This window comes from Acyrthosiphon pisum, chromosome A2, assembly GCF_005508785.2.
Source record: "Acyrthosiphon pisum isolate AL4f chromosome A2, pea_aphid_22Mar2018_4r6ur, whole genome shotgun sequence".
NCBI classification, from domain to species: Eukaryota; Metazoa; Arthropoda; class Insecta; order Hemiptera; family Aphididae; genus Acyrthosiphon; species Acyrthosiphon pisum.
The window spans coordinates 109,310,259-109,328,991 of record NC_042495.1 but is presented as its reverse complement, the minus strand read 5'-3'; the positions used below and the strand labels follow the sequence as shown (position 1 = coordinate 109,328,991).

Here is an 18,733-nt window from a genome sequence, read left to right as displayed (position 1 = left end):
AATAAGCGACTGAACCTTATATCCGTGAGTCTTATAAGCGGCGTCTACTGTATAATATTTATACTATACATGGGGGCATGAGGTGTACCACTATATAATTATTTAAGTAGTATCTTGTAAGGTAGTTAAATAATAGTTTGAATAAGTTTAAATAGTAAAAAAATACATTTTTCCCTAGGAGGATACATTAAAATTATCATTAGAAAGATTAATGACAGAAGTTACCATCTTAAAAGATCAACGGTTAAATTTTGTAATTGAAGTAGCTAATTTTTATGGAACAGATGATGAACTGACATCCGTAAAGGCGGAAAATATAATTTCTAAACAAAGAGCAGAACATTCTGAAAAAATGTATTCACTTTTAAAAGGTTATTACTTATTTCTAATTTTATTATATTTTGTGTTTATTGGATAGAATAATTGTAAATAAATTATTGAAAAATATGTATTTTTAAGATCAAATGGAAGAAATGGAATCTAGATGTAAAAGCCTTGAGCAAAACCTTTGTGATATGCTTGAAGCAAATTTACAATGCCAAACTGAAGAAGTGCGGTTACGTGAAACAACAGTTAATATGATAGATGAATCAGAACATGCTAAAGTGTCTGACCAACTAAAAGATGCCCATAATAGTTTAGTAAGTATTTAAAGTATTTTATGTGTTATAAATTATAATATTACCTATAATATTTATAACTAATCATTTGTATATATATATATATTGCAATTTTTGAATGGTGTTAGGAAGAAGCTTTCGGAGAAAAAACTAGGTTATTAAGAATACTAGAGATAGCTCAAAATCAAGTGCACGACCTTGAGCAACATCACAAACGATTAGACCATCAACACGACGTAATGCAAAGACGTGTAATAGAACTTCAAGCTTTGAGTGATGAAAAAGCTACAATCGGTTAGATAAATTTTATATTAACTTATATCATTTATCTTAAAAATATTTTAATGCAACATTTATAGACAAATTAATGCGCGAGATTGCTAATCACGAAGTCAATCTAATGGCAGCTTCTGTTGAAGAAATAAAACTTAAAACTATAATACAAGATCAACAAACAAATATTGCTGGCTTAGAATGTAAAAACGATAGAATTTTAGAAGAACATGAATCAATAACTCTACATTACAGAACAAAAATATCGTAAGTTGATAGAGTTGATAAAAACTTTATTTGTTGATAAAACATAATATTTTCCAGGCGATTAGAAAAGATAATTTTTGAGTTACAAAGACGTTATCATGGAGCTGTACCTTTAGTAACTGAACAAATTTGGGTTCACCACAAACAAAAACTAGAAGAAGCATTAACCACAACTTATAGAAAGTGGGTATATGACAATAAGCCAAACGATGTTGATGAAATAGTCTTTATTCCAACGAAGACAACTGAAGATTATCGTTCAAAGTACACACAACTCCAATTGAAAGTAAACAAAATAATTTAATCTAATTTATTATTATAGTTAATAATTTAAAAATATTTCAGGAGCTTAAAGTTCAATTAACCTGCAATGATTTACAAAAAAAAAATCAACTTTTCACAGAACGCATTGAAAAGCAAGATTGTTTTATTGAAAGTCTCGAGAAAGAAATCATGCGAATGGATTCCGATTGTATGCATAAATATCTATCATGGGGAATTCAGGAATTTTCTAATGATACTAAATCGAAACCAAAAACACTAGATAAACAAATAAGTGTGCAATCAGAAAATAGCTTTAGGACTTTAGAAGGAAAATTAGAAGATCTTAATAAACAGTTAACAATTGTAAGCAGAAATCTGAAATACCAATTAATCATTTTTATATTATATAATATATGATAAACAACACATTTATTACATTTAGGCAAATAACAATATTCTTATTGAAAAAGAAACTAGTAATTCAACTATCAAAAAACTACAAACAACCTTGAAAGAACTGGAAGATGTTAAAGTTTGTCTAGAAAAAGAAATATTTGAAAAAAATGATCATATTAGAAAATTGACTGTTGAATTAGCATCTAATGAAATCCCAGAAACTGATACTCAGAACCCTGCTTTACTAGCCACAATAGAAAGCTTAGAAACAATTATTAGCCAAAAAGAAGAAACTATAAATAGACTTCAAGAGTTATTGAAAGAATGTCAAGAAGATCATACAAAGGAAATAATTGAATTACAAAAAAATGCTGAAGCGCACAATTTTAGTATTAGAGAAAAGCAAGTATTATTATTAATTAGAGTATAGCACTTTGTTATAGTCATTAAGAAAGTAAGGAGCATCCAAAGTGTATGTGAAAGTAATAGAGGATATTTATGAAGGGGCAACAACAAGAGTGATGAGTGTATGTTGATAAACAAAATAATTTTGTGTAAAAGTAGTTAGTAGGTAGGTAGGTATGCAGCAGGATTCAGAATTGAGCTCTTATATTAACGGTTAAAATTACGAAAGATATACTGTGCGAGATGACATGGGGCATGATGTTTGCAGATTATATTGTTTTAGTGGGAGAAAGCCTAGAAAAAATGAACAAGAGATTGGAACAGTGGAGAACAGAGCTGGAAGTGAAGGGACTAAGGATAAGTAGATGTATGATTTTGGAGGAAGAAATGAGGAGTTGATGGGGCCAGGCTTGAATAATGAAGATGGGGGATGATGAAGTGTGCGAGATTCATGTCAATAAAGAAGTGGTGGGGTCAGAGCCCTATAGAGGTGTAAGACAAAGGTGGTAATATTATATTATCATAATATATTGTTATGAATTATATTACATTCAGTGGCGGATTTACGGGCCAGACAGCCCTTCCCATTGGCCTAGCATCTAGGTTAATAAATTGGGCTGTTTTTAAATATAGTGTCATAAAACTTAGAAAAAGACAATGCCTCCCTAAAAAGAAAAATTGTAGATCTGCCACTAATAACACTACAAACCAATGATTATTTATAAAAAAAAAATAATAAAATATTGATTAGTAACTATAACATTTTTATTTTTATTTTTTAAATTTAATTTAAAAGTAACATAACAATATTGCTGGTTTATAGTTGGTGAAATATATTTATTAAAGTATACTTATTATTATATTATATATATATATATGTTGCATTTAATATTAATTTTTATAATTTAAACATTTTTAAGATCACAAAAAGATATTTCATCTCCTATTCACTCAAATAACATTAAATCAGTTGTAAATCAATACATGCTCCGGATAACTGATCTGGAAGATAGAATTAAACAAGCTGATGACGATCTTAATCAAGCAAATTCTGAAAAAGAGCACTGGAGTGGTGTAGCTGAAAGAAGACTTAAAGAAATGGAACAAATGAAATCTGAAGACGACTCAAAAGAAAAGGATGCGGAAATTATTAGACTTAATGAAATAATAATGGGACTTCAAAATAGAAGAGATACACTACCTGCTCAAAGAGACCGACTGAGAGTTGAAGTAGACAAAATGAAAAAGAAATTGAATGAATACGAAAGACGTGAAAAAGAAGATAAATCAGAAATACAGAAATTAAGGCAGCAATTAATTTACCGGTATGAAAATTAATGAAATGATTTTCTTATATAAATATTTAACTAATATTCTATTTTAGGCCGCCTACGGGAGGAAAGCGAGATGAAACTATGTCGGTTGTTAAAGAAGAAGCACTACTAAAAAAAATTAAAATATTAGAAGTACAACTTGATGATTATAAGAAAAAAGACGAACAAAACAAAATGCTACGAAAATTAAAGGTTTTAATATTTATAATGTATTTTAAATAATAACAAATATTAGTATAAGTACTTAACTTTGGAAAATATTATAGTTCTTATTTTCTGCCTTCTGTTAGTAGCAAGACCAAGGGAGAAAAGAATAAAAGAAAAACTACAAATTTCATTAATACATTTATAATAGATAAATCATAAATTTTTTGTTCCATTTACACATTAATTTAATGAATTATGATTATCATGAATTAATTAATTAAAAATACAATAGTGAATTTATATCACTTTGTCTTGACTTTTTTTCCAAATTTTATTTTTAGTCTGATGAACAAGTTGGTAAGTGGGAGATGAATAAGCGACGTCAAGTAACAAATGAAAAATTACAAAATCAATTATTAGATATTACTAGAGAATGTGATTCACTCCGTTTGAATAATCAAAGGCTGAGAGATAATTTAATGCGAATGGAAAAGGATAGAAATGCTTTAGAGCTTAAACTAAAATTGGCTAATGGTAAATAAATTATACACTGTAATTTGTATAATATAAGTAAGTAAATGATTTTAACAAAACTATTTATGGTTAGCTGCAGTACAATCGAGTGCATTGGCAAATAGTCTTGTTGATGAATTGACTTTAGAAAAAGATAGATTGTCAAATGAATTATATACTTTGCGTACTGCTAAAGAAATGATGTCTGGCGGTACATCACTAGCCGAAGTTGTTGTCGAACTGCGTCGAAAAATATCAACCTTAGAACTATTACAAAAAGTATATTGACACATAATTTTTTAAAAAAAATTAAGAAATATAAACCATTATATATGATTATGTATATGTTGTAGGGTGGAAGTAATGCTTTGATTAAAGAAGTGGAAACATTAAAGGACAGTAAAAGTAGATTGTTGAAAACTAAAGCTGCACTAGAAGAGGAAAATGCTAGACTACAAAAAATTGTTGATCGTTTGCAATTAACAGATAATTTGTATGGTTTTATGTAAAACTATATTAAGATAATTTAATTAAAAAATATGTTGATTTTAGGAGTGGTATATCCAGTTTAAGTTCAGATTCAGATTATCCTAGTACGGATAATAAGCGAACAGCAAAACTAGAACGTTTAGTAATAATGTTAAGAACTGCTGTAGATAAACTAAAAGAGGAAAATAAAAACTTATCGCTTGAACGTGTAGTTACTAACATTGATGATAAGGTACCTATTATTATAAATGTATTATAATGTACTATTATAAATGTAGCATGATGTAGAGACTAGAGAAGTTGTCTTCTCTACATTGTGGAACGTAAGGTCTGTGTTAATATTTTAAATTCCTGAAAACAGAATTTTTGAAATTAAAATAATACAATTTCACCTTTATACAGATATAATAACACAACAAATTTTAGATTTTACTCCATTAGTTTCACTGAGAAAAATAATTGTTGTGAACATTTCTAAAATGGGAATATTTTCAGTAATTCTCCAACACACTAGATCTAAATACATTAACGATAAAATAAAAACAATATTACTAATATTATTTAATTATTGTTATGAATAGAGTTATGTGGAAAAATTACAAAGTGAACTTCAGACTACACAAAGCTATTATTTGGATGCTAGTGAAAAATGTACTCAATTGGAACAGCAATTACAAGACTATCGTTCACAGTATGATGCTGTGTTCGCAGAAAACAACAATTTAAAGATGCAGTTGGAAAAAAAATGTTATTTATTGAGCAAAACAAAAACTATGTTACAAAAAGCAGCTGCCAGAGAACAACAGACAATGGAATATCCAAGTTAATAATCTTACTTCCATTGATTAGTTGTATAAGTAATTTATTTTTGTGGCACAGTTAATTTATAGGACTTACTTATTTGACTTGAGTAATCATTTATTATCTATTCAAACAATATTTGCTCACTTAAAACTAAATTTTATAAATTATTTTCTTTTAAAAATGTTTATACTATTTTTCATATTTATTTATTATATACATTCATTTTTTATAGCTTTTCCAATTTATACTTTTTCACACACTTGTAATATTTTATTTATTACAAATTTGTTTGATATTTTATACTATAATAATATATAATAATCTTGGTGAATACTATGTAAATGATATAATTACATATAAATATATAATAAATTGATAATGTTGATTTATATACAACTAAATGGAATCCATAAATTTAACAACTGTTGTGCTACATCGCTCTACAGCTTATTTTTTATACTCAAAAGGCTGTTGGTAAAGTATTATAACAATTTGTTATTCATGTTATGATTACAAAAACCCCAAAAAATATTTATTTGAAGGACTTAATGTCAATGAACCCCTCTCACCAAAAAGTGTTCTGTCAATGTATCTTTCTTTATACATATAAATTATTACTCATAACATATATTATCTTTTTTAGTAATAAATTTACATTATTAACCAAAAAGTATGTATTTAGTATGAGTGTATGACTATTAACTAATATAATTAAATCTATAAGCAAATATGTCCGTGACTTCAATTGATATTACCACAACCCACAAGATAAATTAAATTAACTTTACTGTATTGACTATTGATCGGGCACAGATTGGGCTGGCAGGATGCTGGGCATTTTCCCAGTGAGCAAGCCTTCTATGGTGTACCTATTTTTCGACTTTAACGTTTAATATTAGGAATCGGTTAAAGAGCTAATTATCTGAATCTAAACTTTAGGCGAGACAATCGCAACAGCTGAGAAGACTCGTGTTATCACTTACCACATTTTTTGGTATAAAACTGAGGGACTTTGTTGTTTTTGTTTTAGAACTTACATTGGTATATTAACGAGTTAAGAATGGTGGTGCAAAAAAAGTCAGTGGAAATCATTTGTTTTTAGATTATAGCTTCCTGAAGTTCCCGATTTTCTGTTTTTTTTTACATGCGTGAAGTACTTATATTGTATTTAACCTTGCTAGTAAAAGTATTAAGTATGACAAATAATAGCTTCTTACGCATGCCCTTTCCGGTTGCAAAACTCGAGGTCCAATTATAGGGGTGTTCTACAGACCTCTCGGTTTTGGAGTGAGGATCACAACCCCTCCAGGGGTGAAAATAGCCCCCTAGGACAGAAGAGGCATTTCTTCTAGGGTTGGATGAATGTAGACCTAAGCTAATAAAACGTGTAAGCTATTTGCAGGCACGGCTCAAGGGGTAGGCAATATAGGCCAACGCCTAGGACGGCACTTGAGCAGCATTTTAGTGAGAGGGTGGCATTTTCAAAATACTGATAATATTATAATGTTAGGGGCGGCAAAATTTGATTCTGCCTGGTTCACTATTTTCGCTTGATCCGGTCCTGGCTAAATGGTGACATAACGAGCGACAAATTCTGAATTCTGATGTCTCCATAGTTCTTGACTCGTTAATATACATAAGTCCTAAAAAGTTCACCCGGTAAACTAGTTAAAATTTATACCAAAACATGAGATGTCGAAGTGATGACATGAATCATCCGAGCATCCATGGTTTCCTCGTAACTTGAGACGTTCGTGTTGATGTCCATCGAAAAAGATCTGCTTTTCGTAACATCGAAACAGATGAGATCATCGATAAGGTAACAAGTAACTCAAAAACATTAACCAAAGAAGTAAGAACTAGTATACTAATCAATTAATTAGTTATAAGTACATTTGTATGATTACATTTACCAAGACGTGTATAATTTTTTTCATATAAAAAGGCCGGTATGCGTACAGATTTCCCGAGCCCAATTTATATTTCAACCCTGCTAATGATGTCTTCGTATTCGTGTAGTTTTGTACAACCACTGAACCACTACAACCATTGTGGATTGATCAAACATATTATTATACTCACAACTTTTCTATAGGTATATTAAATGAAATATATTTAATTTAATTAACTTAATCAATGGTCTTTTTTGTGATGGGCATAACTGTTCCATGTCACGTCATATTCACAATATAATAATTTAATTTAATAAAATATAATATTACCTATTTAAATTAATCAATTAAATATTTTCCTGCATTTTACACTCCGCTTCCGCAGTTCCGCGGTGTTCGTAATCACTAATCTGTGGTCCGTACTCGACGATAATAGTGATAACAATAACAATCTGTGTGATAAGGATAACGTCATACCGTGCAAGTTCCATAGACCTTATACTAATAGACGGGACATCCAGGCGGGATGCGGGTGGGTGGTGCGGTCTACGCTACAGTGATATATATATATTATATACAGTAATATACAGAGTATTGTATCATCTAATGCGCATGTGCGGTGTACGGTGTACTACCTTGATCAGCGCCGTCACGCTTGGACACCGGAACTACTACCACGTACCGTCTATTAGTATAAGGTCTATGGCAAGTTCTAAGGCTTCAAGTAAATAATATTATTAAATACTACAACTACATAATATAAACGTAACAACCCTATTAATTTTTCAATTTTTTATTACTCACACTCACGTCTCACACATTTGCATAGTACATAAACGACATCAGTTCGGTTTACATTTCAATAGTAATTATAGTACTACAGAATTTATTCTGTGTAAGTACGCTGTAACACGATGGCTTGCAGAAACGTCAATGTTCACAATTTGTCGAAACTTGTCAGATATTTTTCACAAAAAACCACCGAACAAGGTAAGTGTGAACTTAAGATATCGCTGACATCGGTGAATAATAATTTTCATCCAGTGAGACAAAATACAAATAATAATATAAGGTGCACTGTTGATATACCTACATAACATTGCAGGCTAAAATATATCATCTCGCTTTCAGTTTTGATGAAAATTTAAAATTACAAAATGTTATGTCAATATAATGGACCGATAACCTTAATAAGACTTGTCTTGTTATTTCATTTTTTAGAAACAAAAGTCGCCTCCAGAATGGGATTTTTAAAAGGTAAACCATTGTATTTAGATGCACAAGCCACAACCCCTCTGGTGAGTTGTACCTATTGATTATAAAATATATTTCAGGCATGGGTAGTATGTACCTAGTAAATAGTAATTTAGGACAAAGTATACTTTACACTCCCCATGCCTGTTAAAATGTATAAATGGAAATGTTCCTATCATTTTGATTATAATTACAATTGTGAGATATTTTTATTATTTTCAGGATCCTAGAGTTTTGGATGCTATGATGCCCTACATGACACATAGTTATGGAAACCCGCATTCTCGTACACATATGTATGGTTGGGAAAGCGAAGAAGCTGTGGAAACAGCTAGACAGGTATTTTATTTTTAATACAATTTTAATTAATAGATTTTTGATCATAATTTTGAGAATATTCTTAGCATATATCAAACTTGATAGGCGCCAATCCCAAAGAAATAATATTCACATCTGGGGCAACAGAATCTAATAATTTAGCCATTAAAGGAATTGCTCATTTTTATGGAGCGAAGAAACGACATATTATTACTACACAAACGGTTGGTATATCAACATTTTATTTATTTATTTTATACCAATCAATACATTGACATTTTATTTGTGGAACAGGAACATAAATGTGTTTTAGATTCTTGCCGTGCTTTGGAAGGTGAAGGTTTCGAAGTAACATATTTACCAGTTCGTTCAACGGGTATAATTTCTCTTGATGAATTAGAGTCTGCTATACGCCCTGATACTGCACTTGTTTCCATCATGGCTGTAAATAATGAAATTGGAGTAAAACAGCCAATCAAAGAAATTGGTGAAAACAATTTAAAAAATAATATAGCTACCTAAAACAAATTTTTAATTTAATTATTTTTATAGGAAAACTATGCAAGTCAAAAAAGGTGTTTTTCCATACTGATGCAGCTCAGGCAGTTGGTAAGATCACTGTTGATGTTAATGATCAAAATATTGATCTTATGTCTATAAGTGGACATAAATTATATGGACCAAAAGGTATGAAGTGGAAAAGTTAAAACTATTCTTAATGTTATACAGATATTATTAAAAAAAATTGTTATAAAAAGGTATTGGAGCACTGTTTGTTCGACGTAAGCCAAGAGTACGTTTAGAACCTTTACAGAGTGGAGGAGGTCAAGAACGAGGTTTAAGGAGTGGAACGGTTCCAACACCAATAGTTGTAGGATTCGGTGAAGCATGTAGGATAGCTAAAGAAGAAATGGAGGTTAATAAAACATTTAAAAATACAATTAATTAGTTTTAAATTGTTATTTATTAAGAGGAAGTCACACCCACATGTGTTGTCTCCGTCTTAGAAATGTAGAACATACAGGGTAGACATTTATCTATGCAACAGCATGCCTATATTTGAGATAACATAAATACAATAAATGTTATTTGCTTCTAAACATTTGGTTTTTTTTGTTTTTTTCATTTGCTTATATAAAATGATTGAAATTGCTATTAAAAAAAAAAAAGCACACTGTTGCATAGATGAAGTACTTCTTTACAGGTTGTGAAAATTTGGTAGTTCTACAACAAATATAGTGGGAGAAAAGTTGTCCCGCACAAAACAGTTTTTGCTTTACAGTAAATTTGTAAGACGCACACAACACATGCGGGTGTGACATCTTCTTAACTCATGATATTATAATCATATATCTACATCATGTTTTTTTTTTTAGTATGATCATGCATGGATGACAAAACTTTCAAATTTACTCCTGGAAAAAATTTCTAAGAATCTTCCAGAAGTTGTTCGCAACGGTGATGATGTTCATACTTATCCAGGTTGTTTAAATTTATCGTTTGCATTCGTTGAGGGAGAATCTCTTCTTATGGCCCTCAAAGACATTGCTTTGTCAAGTGGTAGTGCATGTACATCTGCATCTTTGGAGCCTTCATATGTATTACGTGCTATTGGAGCTGATGAAGACTTGGCACATTCTTCTATTAGGTAGTACAATTTGTCTACTCAATTAAACCATACAATTTTATATATATATATAGAAACTGCATCTTAAAGTAAAATTAAAATATTCTTATGTAGTTAAAATTATGAGAATTATTCCCTATTATGTGTTTTTACAAAAAAAGTATAATATTTTCAGTTTTAACAGTATCAGTTATGAAAATTATTAATTTTCTCCTTAATTTGTTTTTTACAATTTATAAATTATAATTTTTTTAAATAATTAATTCATTACTTATATTATTATTTATATGTTATAACAATAACAAATTTAACAAACTTTTGAATATGTTCTGGAAACCCAATGTTGTACATTTACTATTCAGTGTTCTGAGTTAAAGAAAAAAATTATAGTCACATGTCTAATAGAAATAAAGTAAATGTAGGTATGTAACCGCAGTTCTACATTTAGTGTTCTGAATTATTTATCAATTATTATTGTTTCAATATATTTTATTAATGAGCATGGTAGAAAAAATGTATCACACTAATACTACGATTATCAAACAATATGATCACTAAATTATTAGTCTTATATGCTTATATTTCACTAACAATTTAAATATATTTTTACCTTAATGTAAGTTTTCATCGTTTAATTAATAGAAATATTCACTAATATCTAAAAATTGTACATAAACATTTGTTTTAAAATGGAACTTTGGGAAACCTTACACAAATCATACAGCATAGCCCCAGTAAAAATATGTAAAAACATACAAATTGGTTCTTTATATATAACTCATACCTAATATCTTATAGATTTGGTTTTGGTCGTTTTACAACCGTGGACGAAGTTGAGTATACTGCTGAAAAATGTATAAAACATGTTAAACGTCTACGAGAAATGAGGTTAGTTTTTCAAATAAATATACTGAATTAGAATTAATAACTTATAAATACACTTTATTATAATTTACATTTAACTTCTTTAGTCCATTATGGGAAATGCATCAAGAAGGAATTGACATCAAATCTATCAAGTGGTCTCAACATTAAAGTTCAACTAATCACATTGCATTAGTGATTTTGGATTAGGTATGTGATATTATATCTATGGTTAGTAAATATAGATTTATGCATTGAAAATGTATGTCTGAATCAGAAAAATATTATACTAATCATAAATAAAATAGTTATAGAGCAGTGCAATTTAATGTATTGATCTTAATTCTTAAATAAATATGATTTATAATTCTGTTCAAACAATGTATTTATTTTTAAAAAAAATAACACTATTGGGTTTTATCATAGCTATCCATACCTATAAAATATTTAGAATATTTAGTATATTATTAAATTTATTCATTAATAATATATAATAATTTATTTAATGTAGCCAGGTCTTCTGCATTTAATACATGTTTTAACATTTACAAAACATAATTGTGTTTGAACCTTTGTTTTTAATTTAAATTATAGATATATTTGTGATTGTTTTATAAAAATGTTGTTTCATCACTTAACTATGAATATTGATATTCGCAGTACAACTTTTTTTTCAAAACAAAACATAAATATTAATAGATAATTTAAAATTCAAATCAGTGTCTATAACTATCAGTTTCCATTTAGATCCACATAAATCATAGATCTATAACTTATTACTTATAATTGTCATTATTTTAAACTTTGTGTACAATGTAACATAATTCATAATATTTTTGAAAAATATTTTTTATTTATTAACTAAGACACTTTATTATTTAATTTAAACTGTTATAAGATTTGGTGTAATGTCATCAGCTATATGTTTACGACGTGGTTTCATAACATTCAAAACGTTGACCAATGTTGCTAGACGACCGCTCAGTACATTTTCCGGTTCTTCATCTAGCTTTTCCACAGAAGAATCTATAAATTTGTTGAATAAAATTGGGTAAAATATAACAATACTAATTCAACTCTCATACCAAAATCTGATGATTTTGAAGACTTTTTTAAACTTGGCGAGGCAGTTTTGGTTGATGATAACACTTCATCAGACTCCTCTACTGTTTCATTGCTAGGAATTTCAAGCTCTGACTGAAGTCGTTTTAGTGCTATGTAATTGTATTGTAAAGTTAACACATACATAACATTAATAACAGTTAATACCTTTTAACAGGTCCATGTTGTCCATTTCGGTATCACTCAATAGTCGTAATTGCTTGCAAAATTTTGTCGCAATCTTACGACGTACAAAATCAGCTTCTATCTCTTGTTTAGTCCTAGGAATTCGAAATCTTACACAACAGCACATAAACACCACTATAAAATATATTATTGCTTAAAAAGTTTTAATTTTGTATACAATTGTAAAATGTACCTAGTGTAAAGAAGACGGTCATGATGAAAAAAATAATGTGCCATACACGATAACCATTGTATAACTGTAACTCTAACCATTCCTCATCTGGTATAAAGGATGGGACTAGAGGATCTGAAGTCGTTGTTGTTGTAGGATCATTCATTGCCACCACCTTAATGCAAATTATATAAGTGTTTAAATGATTTATAAATTACTGTTGCTATTATTATTTTATTTTTTTGTAAATAAATCCACTTGATAAAGTGTACAGTTATAAAGATCACAGTCTAATAATTATTCAATATCAAATTAATTGAGCCTAGTCACAGAAAGAGTTTTGTTATCAACAGTAATAAAACTAAACACCTATAGTAATGACTAGACGTCTAGATTTGTGGTCAACAAGGCAGCTCAAAAAGTAAGTCCCTACTCATTTAAGCAAGTGAATAGTTGAAATACTTATGAATCAATATAAACTTAAAAAATATTATGCATAACGAAATTCGGTTAATGGAGAATAGTTAGGTACTGCAAATGAATCATATTTTTCCACGCACAGTCCTAGGCTACTGTCCAAATGGCCAAGCACCGTGCAAAGGGTTTATGGTTCAAGGTTTAGTCTGTGTCACAAAAAAAAAAATTGCTACTATCCAATGCCCCGAAAGAAAAACTGTATACTTGCCATCTTTGACTGATAGTAGTGTATGCATAATGCATATGACTATAAGAGACATATGGTCCAGAAGTCACATCACAGGGGGGTGGGGGGGGCAAAGATAAATTTCTTACTTTCAGAGGAAATGAGCAACCCATTCTGACTATAATGTTACAATCCGTTTTTTTTAATATACAGTCGCTATAACAACGATTTATGCAAATTAAATTAAAGTTTTTATTTAAATTATTAAATAATATGATTGATTGTCCAGAATTACTGCAAAATATAAATTTTAAAATAAATCCATTAAACTACCGGTCCTTAAATTTATTCTACACAAAACATTCAACTAAAAATTATATGCAAAATTCTCCATCCAATATTATAATGTCCACAGGTAACTCAATAAAAAAAAATAGATTTTTTTTTTGTAATTCTTTATATATGTTTATAGCAAATGTTTTAAGAAATATATAACAAATTAAGTACCTACTATAGTTCAATAGAAGCATAATAAATATCTTGTTTTTATTTTATAAATTTAAATATTATAATGTATGATATTAATACCTATTTCTTCTTTTATTATTATTATTATTTATATTATTATTATTGTTATATATATAAATATTACTGATAATGTACGTATATATAATAATATTATATTATATACATAATATTATACGAAAAAAAAACTGTAATTGTTATTTATTTCCGTAATAAAGAAAATATTATTATTATTATTAAAAGTTTTGCGGATAATTCACGAATCTGTTCGTAATCAAAATGGGGATTATAAGAGACAAAAAAACGATAATCTAGAAAGGTTGTAAAACAAGCCAAATATAAGTAAGGGGGCCGGGAGGGGCAGGGACCATGCCCCCCAACGCTTTTTTTGCCAATATTTGTATATTATAAGTTTGTAATGAAACTATAAAATATTATACCTAAATGTTATGGCTATGTATAAGTATATGTATAATATACACCTTGCCCCCACCGGTGAAAATTTCTGCAGGCGCCCTTGAATACAAGATAGTTCCTAAAAGTAAAAAGATTGAAGTGTGCTGGTCACGTTTAGCGGACTGATGAAAGTCTATTACGAAATGTCCTGATCAGAAACCCAACGAGAAAACCTAGTCAGACATGGTTAGATAGGGTGAGAGAGGACATCTCAGATATCGATACGTCAACATAAATGGATAATGTAATGGATCTAGATATAGGTGGAGAGGTCTGGTAGAAGCGTACGATACCCAGACAGCAATTTTTTGTTTAATAATATTATTATAACATTATAATAACGAATAATATTAGTATACCTAACGTTATTATAATACTATTAGGTATAATATTATCATTACAAAATGCTGTCTGGTTAAAGGCCTCAAAATCCTGTAAATAATACAAGAAAAAGTATGGTATTTTGAATAGGCTCATGATCTCATGCTTCTAACAATAAATTATTATAATATAGTTTGGTTGGTATACCTAACTATATATTTTACCTAGGTAATAGAAATAATTAATATTTATTGTATACCTACAGCGTTATATTATAGCTAAAACGCCAATTGTTAACGAGGTGCATTCCCTAATTAAAAGCTTTTGATACCCATGATGTAGAATTGTGTTTTAAACGATATGTAAACAATGTTTATACTAAACGTCTCTCCGAACCAAATAACTTTAAATAGTTACCAAAACGAAATTTTTGACGAGTCGTTATTTTTATCTATCATGAAAAAAAAAAACATTTTGTCAACTAGCTAATTAATTACATAGGTACCATATTCTTTGCTCAATATAGTTTTATTATTATACAAAGAAAAGACTTCGAATATTCACATAGTTATATTAAATCATATAAAATAGTGTACAAACTGCAAACTATATAAGCTGTAATATATTAACTAAAGCAAGAGCATATCAATATACATAGGTATATGAACGTGTTTTTAGTCGCTTACATCATCTAACGGCGAACAACTTTGTTGAGACATTATCCCTGTACGCAGCCCATCAATGCACTAAAGTCCCTTGAAATTTTGCCCTGCGAAATACAAGTACCACACCCATTTATGATAGTTTTTAATTTCGGTGTACAAACGATAAAGGAATGACACGCAACTTACAAAGTCACAAACATGTGCCACACCTAAATACCTACCTATGTAATAACACGATACGGTAGTCGGTAGACCTGTAGATTTATCACAAACGCCAATGTTTTTATATATATGTGACAATTGTAATCGAAAGCTATATCCCAATTACTTACATTAAAGTTATGATGTATCGGATATCCTCATAAACCATTATACATATTACAAAGCCAATTATAGATATTTCCTTTTTTATTATTAGTTACCCAACAAAAATTGACAAAATTACATATAGGTAAAATGCATGTATAGGTAATAGGTATGTAGGTATTTATGCTTAGCAATTTATGGGTGACCAACTTGGACAAGTATGTTCTAAGTTCTAATATAAAAGATTATTATTTATTATATAATAATATACATTTTAATAGCGCTTTCACCGCAATCTTAAATAGCTTTTAAACAGTACCGTCAGTTCCGATAAACTATTTTAGATTCTGAGTGGAACGATGAATGCAGGGCCGTATTTGAACAATATTCGCCCCGGGGCAACATATTTTTCCACTCCCCCCTCCAAAAAAAAAAAAATGTAATAAGGAACCTATTATTTTGGGACATAATTTATGACGCTTAAGTGTGGTTAGATTTTGGAATTTTTTTTTGGAAACCTTTGTTTTTCAATGAGTTATTTAAACAGAATTTGTCGATCGGACTTAGTTTCAAAGTTATACCTACGAGTTTGCGAATTCCCATCCATCGGCAGTTTTTTATAGTATTCTATCGTAAGTAGAATAGGTAATTTCTGATTTCACCAACATTTTAAGGATAAAAAACTGACATTTACAAAAAAAAAAAATTCAAAAATATTATTTTTGGTATTTTAATAATACGATTTTAAGGATTTGAAGTTTTTTTTAATCTTATACTTCTACAGAAAATTTTACCAACTTTTTTTATAGTATCATCATTAAGCGTGAAAAACACACATTTTAAAGAAAACAATTCACGGAAATCGATTTCCACCTAAACTCCATTCCTTCCAATATTTCATACTTTCATTTATTAGTTAGGTATCTCTTAAATCACAAGGAAAACCCATTTTAAATAAACATATTATAGTTTTTATAGGTACACTTTTTGAGATACACTTTGTATTTTTTAAAGAAGTTTCACTTCAAAAATATTAGATCATTAAATATTGAAAATATAAAAAAATTAGCCGCCCCCTCATAATCAGCCGCCCGGGGCAACTGCACCCTGTAGCTCCCCCCTAAATACGGCCCTGGATGAATGTATTGATTTTAAAATGATGTGTGTTTTTTTATTTTTGTATCTGTCATCACGGTTTGGGGCAGTAAAACAGAAAACTGCTTCGATTTTCTTCAACAGTAGGTATCTTGTTTCATGGGAAAGTGAATCTAGTTGGTGCATTCGGGAGGTCAAAATTTGAAATTTCCAATAGTTTTCAAAAGCGCCGCGAAAAACAAGAGAAAAATTAAGGAAAAACGGGAATTTTTACGCAAAAGCTGTTTTCGAGAAAATCGATTTTGGTAATTTGGTTTTTGGTGTAACTTTAAAACAAATGACCGTAGATACATGAAATTTTCACTGGTTGTTTATATTTCCATTTTCTATACATAATACAATTTTCAAAATATTTTGATTTGTTTTGAATTGTTTAGGGACATTTTCAGTTTCCAATTTTATTAGTTTTTTTTTCTATGAATGTCAATAAAACTTTATTTGTTGAGTAAAAATACTTTTAATACATGGCTTCTACTATATTGTTACAATGGCATTTGAAAAATACTAAAAATCCTAAGTCACAGTTATTTTTTTATAACCATTTAAAGTTAAAAAATTGACAAATATGGAAAATCACGAAAATACTAAATATTTGAGATAGATCGTAAAATTTTCTTTTTCAATCTATTGTATTTTGAAATGTAATACAAGATTCCTTATAAGATTATCTACCTTTATCAAAAAAAAAAAAATGTCTACAAGAAAGTCAAATTAAATTTTTATGACCGTTTGAAATTCATATTTTTACAACATTTGATATTCGCTCGATTTCTCATGTGACGATTTTATTATTTTATTATTTACTGAATGTTTCTATATACGATAAAATTTTGAAAATAATTCGACTCTTTTTGAGTTGTTTACGGACATGGTCAGTTTTCAATTTTTTTAGTTTTTTTTCTATAAATATCAATAAAGTTTTATCTGTTGGGCCAAAAAGTGTATAAAAATTTAATACAATGCTCCTGATATATTGTTACAATAGCAGTTGAAAAATATTAAAAATACATAGGCACAATTTTTTTGTATAAGCATTTAAAGATCGAATTTTGACAAAATTTATCAAATTTAAAATTGAATAATTATTTCGTAGTTTAAAATCTATAAAATGTTCAACTTTTATATCTAAGGATTGAACATTTAAAACAAGATTCCACGTAAGTAGTTAATTCTGTTACCAAAAAATCTAAAAAATAAATTTACACAGTTTATTTTTATAGTCATTTTAAGTTCAAATTAGGACGAAATTACATATTAAAAACCTAGAATAACTATTTTAGTTATTTTGTTGTGATTGTATAATATTATTCGTGGGTATACTATTATATATATATGATAGTATCTCGGTTTGTTGTAGATGTATAACGCGTTATAAGTACCTAATAGATATTGTGATATGATTAATTTAGAATTTATTATATTTACCTATTATAAGTCATGATATTATATCATTGAATTCAAATTTAATACCATCCATTATACAGTGACCCACTTGTAATTTACTGTACAGCAGAGCGACATCCACTTACCCGCCTTTTTTGAAAAAAGATTGTCTGAATTTCCGACTGATTATCAATTAGGTCTGCTATATCTGCTATTTTAATTGGAGCGTTATTGATCGATTCGATTGTTTTAATTCTTCTGGAATATTACTTTATATTAGATTTTAAAAATAACAAACCTACAAAACATATTATTTTATAGGCAAAGATAGATATTATGCAAGAAAAAAAATT

The 18,733-nt window shown here is 28.8% G+C and overlaps 3 protein-coding genes across 3 annotated transcripts in view; 2 read left to right on the top strand and 1 right to left on the bottom strand.

The window, feature by feature from the left end:
- The window catches only part of LOC100575820 (centrosomal protein of 290 kDa-like), a 17,694-nt gene extending 11,970 nt beyond the window's left edge, over window positions 1-5,724 (top strand). Inside the window, exons 17-30 of the mRNA XM_008183964.3 lie at window positions 179-371; window positions 460-641; window positions 749-914; window positions 980-1,160; window positions 1,218-1,446; window positions 1,506-1,787; window positions 1,867-2,222; window positions 3,146-3,550; window positions 3,610-3,751; window positions 4,048-4,240; window positions 4,314-4,498; window positions 4,573-4,712; window positions 4,772-4,940; window positions 5,290-5,724. Of these exons, the coding sequence (XP_008182186.2) occupies window positions 179-371; window positions 460-641; window positions 749-914; window positions 980-1,160; window positions 1,218-1,446; window positions 1,506-1,787; window positions 1,867-2,222; window positions 3,146-3,550; window positions 3,610-3,751; window positions 4,048-4,240; window positions 4,314-4,498; window positions 4,573-4,712; window positions 4,772-4,940; window positions 5,290-5,535 (3,069 nt within the window). The 3' untranslated portion in view covers window positions 5,536-5,724. The remainder of the gene's footprint in view (window positions 1-178; window positions 372-459; window positions 642-748; window positions 915-979; window positions 1,161-1,217; window positions 1,447-1,505; window positions 1,788-1,866; window positions 2,223-3,145; window positions 3,551-3,609; window positions 3,752-4,047; window positions 4,241-4,313; window positions 4,499-4,572; window positions 4,713-4,771; window positions 4,941-5,289) is intronic.
- Window positions 5,725-8,091: 2,367 nt separating this feature from the next.
- Window positions 8,092-13,699, top strand: LOC100167174 (cysteine desulfurase, mitochondrial). The gene is made up of 11 exons (XM_008183955.3): window positions 8,092-8,394; window positions 8,626-8,702; window positions 8,881-8,997; window positions 9,063-9,200; window positions 9,271-9,463; window positions 9,529-9,663; window positions 9,735-9,892; window positions 10,353-10,624; window positions 11,402-11,491; window positions 11,575-11,677; window positions 12,747-13,699. The coding sequence occupies exons 1-10, from the start codon at window positions 8,319-8,321 to the stop codon at window positions 11,636-11,638; spliced, it is 1,320 nt and encodes a 439-aa protein (XP_008182177.1). The 5' UTR covers window positions 8,092-8,318; the 3' UTR covers window positions 11,639-11,677; window positions 12,747-13,699.
- LOC103309167 (transmembrane inner ear expressed protein) lies at window positions 12,344-13,095 on the bottom strand. Its single transcript, XM_016803707.2, has 4 exons — window positions 12,948-13,095; window positions 12,737-12,889; window positions 12,553-12,681; window positions 12,344-12,493 (listed from the first exon to the last, which is right to left on the bottom strand). The coding sequence occupies exons 1-4, from the start codon at window positions 13,090-13,092 to the stop codon at window positions 12,351-12,353; spliced, it is 570 nt and encodes a 189-aa protein (XP_016659196.1). The 5' UTR covers window positions 13,093-13,095; the 3' UTR covers window positions 12,344-12,350.
- Window positions 13,700-18,733: the final 5,034 nt, after the last annotated feature.

Excerpts from the sequence above, each read along its gene's own strand:
- LOC100167174 (XM_008183955.3), top strand. The coding sequence starts at position 8,319 with ATGGCTTGCAGAAACGTCAATGTTCACAATTTGTCGAAACTTGTCAGA. Across the intron at positions 9,464-9,528 it reads ACAGCCAATCAAAGAAATTG|GAAAACTATGCAAGTCAAAA; the intron begins GTGAAAACAATT and ends TTATTTTTATAG. Across the intron at positions 10,625-11,401 it reads TTGGCACATTCTTCTATTAG|ATTTGGTTTTGGTCGTTTTA; the intron begins GTAGTACAATTT and ends AATATCTTATAG.
- LOC103309167 (XM_016803707.2), bottom strand. The coding sequence starts at position 13,092 with ATGAATGATCCTACAACAACAACGACTTCAGATCCTCTAGTCCCATCC. Across the intron at positions 12,682-12,736 it reads CAACATGGACCTGTTAAAAG|CACTAAAACGACTTCAGTCA; the intron begins GTATTAACTGTT and ends ACAATTACATAG. Across the intron at positions 12,494-12,552 it reads TTCAAAATCATCAGATTTTG|ATTCTTCTGTGGAAAAGCTA; the intron begins GTATGAGAGTTG and ends ACAAATTTATAG.